This window comes from Gossypium hirsutum, chromosome A05, assembly GCF_007990345.1.
Source record: "Gossypium hirsutum isolate 1008001.06 chromosome A05, Gossypium_hirsutum_v2.1, whole genome shotgun sequence".
Classification (NCBI taxonomy): domain Eukaryota; kingdom Viridiplantae; phylum Streptophyta; class Magnoliopsida; order Malvales; family Malvaceae; genus Gossypium; species Gossypium hirsutum.
In genome coordinates this window covers 103,894,928-103,906,841 of record NC_053428.1, presented here as the reverse complement: position 1 = coordinate 103,906,841, position 11,914 = coordinate 103,894,928, and the positions used below count along the sequence as shown (strand labels likewise).

Below are 11,914 nucleotides of genomic sequence, written 5' to 3'. Positions count from 1 at the left end.
ATATCTTTATTTATATTAATTATTTAAATATTTAGATTAATATATATTAGATGTATTATTATATTAAATTATTTAACTATCATTTATCATTATATTTGAATTTTTGTACTATTTTTATTTATCATTAATTTTACACATAATTTATGTTAACTTTTTAAAAAATATTTAAAATTTATATTTTATTATCGTAATATTAAAATATTTTTAAAGAAAATAGGTAAAAAATTTACATGATTGATAATACCAAGGTTGAATAGCAACAATTAAATTGAATTGATTGTTAAAGGAGATAATAGTTGGATTAATTAAATTGAATTGATTGTTAAAGGAGATAATAGTTGGATTGTATTAATTTTTGAAAACTTGAATTACCAAAAATTAATACTTTTAACTTCCCAGCTTTTTTTTTTGTTTTTCATAAAGTGAGGATGTCACCCATCTATACTATTAATAAATGTATTAAAATTTTTATCATAAATCACAAATTTAAAACATAAATGTATCTTTAAAAATAATATATAATAAATAATAAAATTTATGGTTTGAAACTAATTAATAATAACACGTGAAATATATACATTATTAAAAAAATAGATTAAATTGTTTATCATGGTGTTGTCATCAATCTTGAGTTGGTGTTGAGTTAACTTATGACACCAATTCAATTAAATACATTATTAATATTAGATATTCTATCACACGCATATGCGTGTGGAAATTATAAATTTAAAACACGAATGTATGTTTAAAAATAATATACAATAAAATGTAAATAACATATTAAACTATATCTTTGGTTTAGTGGTAAAGTGAATGTTTTTATTGAGCTTGATAAGCACAAGTTCAAATCAAATTGAAAATTTTTATTATTTTTTACAGCAAGCTAAACGCCTTAAATTAACAAATTACACTTTCTCACGACACTTACTAAAAGTACTTATTCCAAATTGAGTATTTCAAAAGCATTTTTCAATTGCAACAATAATACTAAAGTGACCCATAATTTGATTCATAAGTGGAGTTATAATGATTCAATTTTTAAAAAGTACATAAAAGTGGATCCTAATAATTTTAATGATACAGATTCAAACGATGAAGAAATTAGTCAAGAATGATTCTAATAATATAGTCAAGAAATTGGTCAAGGACCAACAAATTAACGAGTATATGTTAATTGTTATAAAGGGAATAATCCAATAACTGGGGAGTGGTAGAGCAATTAGGTAACGTTACATATAATATTTACTTTCCTTGTTATTTTTATTTGTAATTGTATTGTTGGCTACTTTATTAGATAAATATATTACATACGATGATTTAATTTTAATTTTGTTATTTGTTTAGATTTTTTAAAGTATTATTAATAATTTTTCTAATAAAATATGTAACTATATAATTACAATTTGTATCAAACACGTCATAGAAAATTACAATTTAACTACACTTTGTCAATCAATTATATCTAGAAAATTACAATTTATTGTAATTAAATTACCAGTAATTACATTTTCATCCAATTACCATGTGGCGTCTAAGTGTCATGGGCCGCGATTTAAAGCCCGTGACAAATGCACACAGAGTGTCCCATAGATGTCAACTGATTAAATGAGACTTATTTGACCCACTTGAACTGGTCCGATTTGTGAAACACCATGGATAAACTCATTTACTTGAAGCATTAGTGGCCCAATAAAACACTCCAGTAAAACTAGAACTACTAAAGTAATTATTGTAAATACTAATGGATAAAGATGTATATTGTTTAAATCCCCTAAGACACTTACCTTATATATAAACACTAATCTCAATTGTTAATGTAATTTGATTTGTATTGAGGCTTTCCCCTCATTTGTAATCCTGCCATTGTATTCTATCATTGTTTTCTTTTGGATTTTTTTCATTGCTCATCCCATTTTTTAATTTGCTTCCATTCTAGTTTCACTTTTTGAGAATTAAGTTAATTTAGACGAATTTGAAGAAAAAAATCAACTAAGAGTGAGTTTGGATAGATAGTGCGTTTACTTGCAATTAATATAAAAACAACGGTGGCGATAAAATTAGATACTGTAGCGATATTGCAATGTGAGACAAAAAAATAAGCTAAACGCACCACATCGCATTCAGTCACCCATCCAAACCCACCCTAAGACCACACGGTTTACCAAATTTAAGTTAGAGCCCCTGACACAAACACACGTTAATAAATATATAAATTTAGGTTTTTTGCCCATTTGTGGGTATATAGTAATTATATGATTTTTAAGGGACTTAAATGCAAATTTAATAATATGGCATCTGTCTAAATAAATATATGTATTTTCCACGAGGAGCATCGGCCTTCCAAGGAGAGAGGAGTGTTGCAAGAGAGAGAAAAGAAAACGTGAGAACTTTCTCTTTCCTTTCGAATAAAATTTAAAACTTAAACAAAAAACCAAGCTTTAATAGAAAAAGGAAAAACTGCGACCGCACTGCTTAATACATTCCTTGTAAGATTTCTATTTCTTTTGATTCCTCTTTGGCATTTTCAATTGATTTTTTTGCATGCAAAAGTATTGTTCTTTTTCCATTTCTACTATTTATTTATTTATGCTGTGGCGGGAAGCTGAGTTTTTGTTCTACTATGGCCAATTTCATTGTTTTTTTGGTTCATTTATATGTTCTTTTTTTCATTTGATTTGGGTTTTCGTAGATTTTAGCGTTTATATTCTATCAGGTGACATTGCTTGGTAAGTAATTGCTTTATTCCTGTTCTGGTCGGTTGAATACTTTTGATTATTTTTTATTTTTTAAAAATCGAAATGAACATTTTAGGGTTTCTGGCTTTGACTTGTGAGCGGTATTGTTGTTTTTCTTGAATGGGTCTTTCTGGGTTCTGATTTTTGAAGGAAGATATGAAGGAAAACTGGGAATTCAAGTATTCAACAATGTTTTGGGTTTTTTTTTTATAATTAAAAAAATGGAGCACTACTATTGTACATTACTGGGTCTATCGCCACACTACATTGCGCTTGCTATTTCCATCCAATAAGATTTGCTTATTGTAGAAAAATAAAATACTATTCTACATAATTTCACTTGTTAGTTGTTGTAGAAAATCCCGACTCACAACTTTTTATTCTTTTTAGTATTTTGTCTTGTACATTTTGATTGAGTGCAAAAATCAGTTAAGCCTTTTGATTTAATTATTTCCATCCAATAAGATTTGCATTACTGCAATTTCAAAATTATGTATCTTTGGTTTTGTAATGTGTTGTATCCGAGGCTAGGTGCTTTTATCATGGAGAAAAATAAAAGCTTGTTGACTGTTATTTTTGCTGTCTTCTGCTTGTTTAATTGACTTTGGTGGCAGACACAGAATTATCTCTTATTCTGTGGTCTTGGTGCATTTGTCAAAGGAAGCAATTTGGAAAATGCCTCTCTTCAAGAGGAAGCCTTTTGATTTAGCAAAGCCACCAGAAGATTTGGAGCCCTCTGAGCTTGTATACCAAGTTCGATTCACCAAAGAGATTTTTCGAGATTATCAGTATCCTAAGTTGAAGTACTCCAATAATTATAATCATTATTTTTATTTTCATGGGGTTTTATGTTATCCTCTGTCTAGTTCTTGCAAAGCTTATTGCAGTTTAAGGAAATGCAAATTTTTACCCAGATGAGAAGGAAAAGTGTATATCATGCTTTCTTGAGTTTGCGTTGATGAATTTTATTAAGTTCTCTAACCACTCACCACTCCAGTTATGTTGTACTCTGTCAAGATTGGAGGCCTTCTCTTTCCTAATGACCAGAAGCAAATGCTTCATTTTCTTTTTCTAATCTTTTGCTTTTCTCGAGCTAGCCATCTTTGAAAAGAGGTGTCATTGCATGTTTGTTTTCCTTAACATAGATCAGAGAGTATCTGAACCGGATAAATTTATATCGTCAGAGAGTTTGGATGTGCAAATCTACTGGAAAATCTAACTTGACTTATGAAGAAGCCATGGTGACGGAAAAACATGCAATTCAAAAGGTTCAACAGCTACCCAATGATCTTGTGGCACCTGCATTGCGTATTATACAATTTAGTAAGAACCAATCAACCACTTTGCTGACTAAAGCTTTAGTAGTTATTCTTATTCGCTTGCCTCTACCTTCATTTTTGGCTTGTATTTTGCGGTTACTGATTTAAATGGATAAGTTATAGTCAGAAATATTTGATTTACTCTGACATAAGAGATACTCTTGAGTCAGATCTAAATCTTGAACCACTTATCTTTCTCTTATGCGGTTTAAACCTTAATTGGATTGTAGTCGTAGCACATAGCTGATTGAAGTCCTGAGTCCCTTACTGTGCTGGTGGAAATGGGTTTAATATCCTTTCATAACAGCAACCCACTTGCAATCTGGTAACAACAGTTGTATCCTTTACTGAAAAGCAGCTTCAATAGATTTGTTTGTAGATATTGTATAGGGAAGTCTTTAGTGGTGCATTTCATTGTAATAAAGGTAAGGTCTGGGGAATTTTGATAATTGTACCTTTTAGAACCTTTCTCGTTTTAATAGCCTAGTTGTTTCAAACCTTGGCTTTCTTAAAAAGTATGAGCTTTGGGATGGTTTAAGATTCTTAAGTTTGAGCTATTAGAAAGTAGCGATCGGATGATTGTTGCTTTTACTTGAAATATCTGTGTATCACAGTTATGCTGTTTGTTTTAGTTGTCTAAATAAAAGATATATCAGTTTGATGTTGTAAGCTTTTAGGAGCAATTTTCAGTGTTCTGATTTTGCGAGATTAATATTATTTGTTCTACCAAAATTTTGTGTGTTTAAAAAAGTTAATTCTTTTTATTCGTTTGTATTTGGGGTTAAGGTTTGAAAATATAAAGGTTTGAGATTTTTAAAATAGTATTTTCAAGTTATCAAGATCGATAAAAATTATTAATTGGAAAATAATAAAAGAAAGTGAGAGAAAGAAGAGAGAAGAGATACAATCCTCAGAGTCTAATGCTATTTACAACCAAATGTATCATATAACTTCAATAATACCAAAGTGCTTGGGGTTGATTACATGACTATTTTTCACTATCCTTTAGTTCATAATATCTAGGGTTGTTAGTGCTTTAAACTTTTGAGGGATTTTAAGTGCTTACATTTTAGAACACTTTAATTATAAAATCTTCTTTTTTCGGAATTTGAAGCGTTTGAATTTTAGAATGTTGTGATTTGACAAGTTTTTTTATTTATCAAATGGAAGTATACTTGGGTTGTACATATGGTGTCGTAGAAGGTAGAACACGGAAGAATAGAAGTAAAAAGATTTTATAATGGTCGACGATGATTATGTTGCTAAAATTGTGTCACTCATAAATGCTACAAAACTTGTCTGAGCTGTTATAATTTCAGTTGAGGTAGATGTGCACAGTGCTGAATTTTAACTAGTGCATATAAATTTATAAAGTGTAGGTGTACTAACACTGTTAAGATGTAAGATATATTTGATTGCTCTAATTCTCGCATTTTGGTTATTAGGGGTTAGAAGAACTAGTTGGTGAGATATACTATAATCAAAATCTTTTTTCCTTCTACAAGAATCTGACCAATGAGAAAATGCTGCAATAAATATATGCGATTGGATTGTTCTTGGTTCATTTCTGATTATTGTGACTATTGAAGTTCTTATGATTTAGGGACATATTCCCTTGCACATGATCTACAGATATCTTTTCTAGGCTTGAGTTAAGTCGATCGTTGCATGATATTTTGTATGTGCCACTATTTTTGTGTGGCAAAGGTTTGTCGTGCTTAGAGTAATCTAGAAACGACGTCATGAATGATCTGGGGATCTTAACTTTAGATTTTTAGGGAAAACTAAAAAAATTCAACTGCTGTTTAAAAGGGAAAAAAAGAAAAAGAGCTTTATGCATTTGCCTTTAAAAAACTCAGCTTTCTGAACTTGTGCTTTTGTTATTTTTAGTTTCAGAATTTTCAATTCCTTGTTTAATCTTTTCACTGCTTTTGTGCAACTCTGTCAAATAACCTGTGTTTTCTCACAGGTATGCTATCATTGAGAGATCTTGCTGATCTAGTGACTAAAAAATTGCAGAAAGATCTGTTTGTGGGTGCTGAATTGTATGGAAAGAAGGATGATGGTCTTTACCCATGCAGAGTGTTAAAAATTGTGGAGAATGGTGTTGGCAAAACGCAATATGAGGTGGCATTGCTTGGAGAAAATAAGAAGATAACAGAAAATGCAATATTACATGGAGAAGATCTGGTGTGGAAGAAAACACCCTTCAACAGAAAAATTTTGAAGTCTTTTATTCGGGAGTCCACATGCCGAAGTATTCCTTGGGTGCTTCATGAAAAACTGGCGCAGAAACATGGTATTTCAACGGATCTTCCAGAGGAGTTGCGTAGCAAATTCTTCCTTCAAGGTGGACAGCTGGTTAACAGAACGAAGAAAAGGAAAAATGAGAATAGAAACAATGTTGGGGTAATTATGCATGTTTATGGTATTCGTTTTAAGATATTTATTTTATGATATTATATTTTGGCTCATAAATTCTCATGTCCAGGAAGCAAACGGAGAATCTGGGAAATTCAAAAGGAATAAAGGAGAAACTGGGAAGCCTGATGCTAGTAAGGAAGGTATAGTTAATCTTGTTGCAAGTTGAACATCATTTTTCTTTTCTTAGTTTCTTGTATTAAGTTGTGGAGCTTATGGCCTGACAGTTTTCAGTTTTTACATTTCTTTCCTCTTGGTTTTATTTCTTGTGAGTGCTTTTCTTCTCTTGGGGGTGGGGTGTTGGGTTATGCACGAGCAAAGTTACACCTTTTTTCAGTATGCAATTCAATGGCACTGTGTTTATTTGTTCACTTATTTGTTTCTTGCTTCTAATGTTAATTTACAGAAAATAATCAGCCTGAGGACGAACCTGTCAAATATCCAATTGATGACCTGCTGGTGAAGCCTGGTCCTGATGATCCACTGTTTACTGATCGCCCCTCTCCTTCAAGGGATTTCAACGTTCCAATGGATTGTATTGGGGATCTTTTGATGGTTTGGGATTTTTGCTCTTCATTTAGCAGGGTGCTCAATTTATGGCCATTCTCTCTTGAAGATTTTGAAAATGCCATCTGTCACAAGGATAGTAATTTGGTTCTCATTGTGGAAACACATTCAGCTCTACTTCGTATACTCATAAAAGATGATGGTGAATATTCATTGGCTTTACAGAACAAAAAACGAAAGTCGAAGGTCAGAATCTTGTTGAAATTCGCGTAGATGTGTAGATAAATGTTTTTCCTTTCTTGCTTGAGAATCTCTTTATTTTCCTCCCATGTGGGGCCTCCCTTGCTCATGCTTTGTCTTTTGACTGTTTTTGTTTCAGATTTCACTCATCACTTGGACCGAGTATGTCTGTGATTTCTTGGAAATGATCAATGTTACTGAATTATGCTCTTGTATGACCACTATAAAGAGGGGGCACTATGGCCTTCTGGATGCTAATGCTAAGTTAGGGATTTTGCGCGAATTGGTTTGTCATGCCCTTGAAACCGATCTTATCAGGGGCAAGTTAGATGATCTAATTGAGCAGCGACGGGCACTTGGAGCCACAGTAAGAGGGGAAGCTTTGGAATATGCTAGAAAGAAACGAGAAGAAAAAGAACAGTTGAAAGGTGAGTCTAATGGATTAGTAGTAAAGGAAAATAGTATGGAGAGCACAGGAAGCAATCCACATATGGCAGAAAATGGAGAAGAGAATGGTGATATGATGGAGGAGGTTATTTCATCTAGACAAAGCAATGCATTTGTTAATAGGTACGTGTGTTTATTTTTTAAACATTGAGATTATTACCAAGGATCTGCTTACTTGATGCATTTGTTACTTTCCATTTGTTTTCTATTTATTAAAGTAAGTGCGAAGAAAATGGTAAAATCATCAATCAAATGGATCTTAGATTAATCCTTCTTTTCCATTTTTGATCAAGTATTATTTTGAGCTAGGGATGCACCTTAGTTATGTTGTTTGAAGAAGAAGTATCTCTTTTGTAACCGTAGCAGGAAGCAATTAAACGGGCAATCCAAGAAAGGAGAGAAGCAAAAATTGGATCCAAAAGTTGAAGCTGAAAATATAACAAACTCAAATGAGAAGGAAGAACAGAAACAGCTAACTGGTGAAAAAAAGGAAGATCAGGAGAAGAAGAGTAAAGAAAAGAGGGAACAGAGGGTTCAATCCCATATCCTTGCTCTTCAATTGATGTGATTTTCATGTATATTTTGCTTTATTGTTGTTTCATTAACATTATTTATATAACAGAAGGAATATTTTAAACGTGAGATGGAGAAACGAAGCATCCGCACCAATCCCTTAGGTAAAGACAGAGACTATAACAGGTATTGGTGGTTTAGGCGAGATGGGAGGATATTTGTTGAGAGTTCTGATTCAAAGCAGTGGGGCTATTATTGTGCCAAGGAAGAGGTAGGTTACATATTTAAAATGATTCTTTTTCTTAGGGTTCTTCAGTTAAAGTTATAACAAAACTTGATGGACAGGTTGATGCACTTATGAGCTCACTTAATCCAAAGGGTGAGAGAGAGAGAGCTCTTCAACAACAGCTGGAAAAATTCTATCCTAGGATCAGGTGAGTGTGTCAACTAGTTTTCCTTGTAGAACAAATGGACTTAGTTTCATCCCCAATCTAATGGAGGTTTCTGAGTTTTGACATTGCAGCTTGGAACTCCAAAAAAGATCAAAGGATTTGGCTCAGAAGATTGCCTTGGAAGAGGCTGTGCTGCGGAGATCAACTCGTGTACGGGCACCGCCTAGGGAAAATCCTGCTAATGCATTCCTCAAGTATGTGAACAAGTGGAAAGAAGATTAATATATATTCTGAGTTGGATACACATAGCTAAACTGCGGTGCCTTATTAAGTAGTTGTTAGTATGAAAATAACATTGGGTTGAGGGGCAGGGATAGGATGGTTGGTTAATGGAATTATATAGGAGGGAAGAAGAGGAACTGGGATGGAGCCTTTTTTTGATCCATTCCTCTTTTAATGACCAAGCCCACAGACAAAAAGCCTAATATCTCTACTCAGTTTTGCAAATGACAACATTGTTCCTGTCATTCTTTTAACTCTGCTGTTAAAGCCCTTTACATTTTACAAATTTCTGACATATAAATATATCATAACATTGAATTATTTCACAGGGTATATTAAGGATTGAAGAGAAGTGAAATCCCCTTTGGTAATAATAGTGCATGTATAACCACTTCTTATAATAGTGTTGAATCATGCAGTAAAAGAGCAAAATCCACTTATTTCTTATTTGTATACACATATTATGATATCATCAATATTAAGAATCAAATTAATTCAAAAAACAAAAATTCTTGTAAAAATCTGCAATGAATCCAACCTGCGCATGATGGGGGTGGCCAGAAACAGCATATCTTATTAGCTGGAAGGGAATTATATTTTACCATATCATATATCAATGGTGAGTTCGATTGGATTGTGAAGGAACCCTATGTTTCGGAGAGGCCATTGGTGGAGCTGTAGGAGGCTGAGCAATTGGTGGAGGAGCCTTAGGTGGCGGAGCAAGTGGAGGAGGGGGTGAGGGAGAAGAGTCGTGGTAGTAAGGATATATAGTGTACACAGTTTGTACTATAGTGAGGGCAAAAAGAAAAATGGCACCAATCAAAGAAAGCATAGCCCATGGGTTTCTAAAATAGGTATGGATGAGGTTAGCTCGCCATTCATTCCAAGCTTTCTTGCAGTACTTGTTCACCTTCTTCTGCACCTCATCCAGGCTGCTCTCTGGATCCAACGTTATATCTTTCGACAGCGAGTTGAACAGGTTAGCCACTGCTTTATCACTTCCAAGTGCATTCTGAATGATCCCGGTGGAATGCAAAAGTGCCACATCCCTCTCATTATCAATTATGTTATCCATGAAAAGATGTAGGATGTCACCTCATTGCCTGCCCCGACATGGAAACGTTCGAATGCTATTAGGTTTAAAAACATTGACTCTGTCGCATCGTCTACGATGATAACTGGAAGCTTAAGTACACCACCGCGGAACGAGATGTCCTTGAAGCTCATGGTCTTGCTTTTTTTGAACCGGATTCCGGCTTCCTGAAGCTCCATTGCAGATCGAATGATGTCGTCACCATCCTGGTGCGAAGAGCTTCGATATTTAAGGAGTCGTTTTCTCCGTTTACGTGCTGGCCGTATGTCTTGAATCAGACTCTTCCTATACACATCCAAGACGTGCAAACAAGGCCCCATGTTCAAGATGGGCGTATGTGGGGAACTGAACTTGAGTATAAGTTTATTCACGAACTCTTCATCCTGCAACATTGTAAAACCTGTTATACACACACACACACACACGCACACACACATATTCAATAGAAAGTTACTAAATTGTAAACCTTAGTTCCATTGCTATCTACAGCAACCAAGCTGTAGAGAACAGGAATTGGCAATTGATTCTCAAGCATCAACATATCTCGTTTAATGAATGGCATAACATGTATCTTCCCATGGTTGCTGAAGATTGGGTCATTTGGAGCATAATCATCCATTGTATGAGTAGCAGAGCGTAGAATCTCCAGCATGAAACACCCATCCACAATCATCAGCTGCAAAAACTTGTCGTCATCTTGCCATATAGGATCAAGCAAATCATAGCATTCCTTCAATTTCTGCAAGTCCTTATTCAAAGACTCCACAAACAAATCCAAAGGCTTGTTGGATCTTTTAAGGAAATGAAGGAGTGCTCGTTTCTTATGATCCTCCATGGGCTTTACACGGTCTTCGCCATGGTGGTAAGGACCGAAGGACACAACTTGAGGCATGTAAGCTTCCTTGTTAAGCTCAGCAATGGCAGCAGGCACTCTGTAGATTGATTGCTTCATCCAATGCTCCTTCTCTGCCTTAGTATCCACCATGTTCTCGAGTTTTCGATTAACTTCGATAATCCAATTCGATTCCGCCATTTGTGTTACAATGTGTCCCTTATTGAAGGCAATGGCATAGCATGTCTTGTAGGGGCAGAAACAAACAAACAAACAAACAAACAAACAAGACAAAGACGACAACCTCAGAGCTTTGTTGTTTGTGCCCAAACGTGAAATGGATATATTGAGACTGAAATTCCTTTCTTCCTTATTTGTTTATATAAATGGAATCATTAAGAAGAGAAGGGAAAGGCAGTAAAAAGAGGGAACAAGCTGCAACAAGAAAACTGAGGATGTTAAAGAAAAGTATATATGAAGGCGGCATGCCTTTTTTTTATTCTATGTATGGAACCTGCAAAGAAAAGTATCAAACCATGCAATATACCCTTTTTAGGTGATGTCCTCAATTTTGTCTCATTAAAATGAAAATTCTGGATCCTCTCTAAATTTTAAATATTCTAATTAAGTCCTTCAAGTATCAATATTGTATCAATCAAGTCCTTTCGTTAGATTAACTGTCAATTTAGTCGTTAAATGCCACTTCAAATTTAATGCAGAGTATATTTAAAACATGTAGATCAAATTGTAATCATATATGTATCTATTGCATATATAATTTGGATAAAACACATTACAAAAAAAAACAGTGTTAATAAAATTTTAAAAGTTTTTTTTTTCCCTTTAACACAGAATCTAAGCAGAGGCAAAGCCAGAACAATTTTTTAGGGGGCCGAATGAAATTTTAATTTTTTATAATCTATATCTTTACAATTTTTAAATGATTAAATCTAATTTTTATAATTTTAGGAGAGCCAAAGTAGAATTTTACCTTTATTAATTTAAAATTTAAAAAATTAAAGGGCCTAAATAATAAATTTTCAATTTAGGGGGGTCGAAGCCCTGCTAGTCCTCCTAACTTCATCTCTGAATCTAAGTACATGTATATATATATTATACACATGAGTTTACAA

General features: G+C 33.6%; 1 protein-coding gene and 1 pseudogene across 7 annotated transcripts; one reads left to right on the top strand and one right to left on the bottom strand.

The window, feature by feature from the left end:
• The first annotated feature begins 2,330 nt into the window (after nt 1–2,330).
• Nucleotides 2,331–9,177, top strand: LOC107959653 (DDT domain-containing protein DDB_G0282237). 7 transcript variants are annotated; one of them, XM_016895749.2, is made up of 11 exons: nt 2,331–2,486; nt 3,350–3,523; nt 3,886–4,058; nt 6,024–6,463; nt 6,546–6,618; nt 6,882–7,228; nt 7,362–7,792; nt 8,033–8,201; nt 8,292–8,453; nt 8,528–8,616; nt 8,706–9,177. In XM_016895749.2, exons 2-11 carry the CDS (start codon nt 3,411–3,413, stop codon nt 8,854–8,856), a joined length of 2,148 nt encoding a protein of 715 aa, XP_016751238.2. In that variant the 5' UTR covers nt 2,331–2,486; nt 3,350–3,410; the 3' UTR covers nt 8,857–9,177. The 7 variants fall into 7 exon arrangements, with proteins under 7 accessions (XP_016751238.2, XP_016751240.2, XP_040970297.1 ...); XM_016895751.2 differs by having other exon boundaries at nt 2,335–2,486; nt 3,400–3,523; XM_041114363.1 differs by having other exon boundaries at nt 2,335–2,486; nt 3,396–3,523; nt 8,036–8,201.
• A 122-nt stretch (nt 9,178–9,299) lies between these two features.
• On the bottom strand, nt 9,300–11,246 carry LOC107959654 (UPF0481 protein At3g47200-like; annotated as a pseudogene).
• Nucleotides 11,247–11,914: the final 668 nt, after the last annotated feature.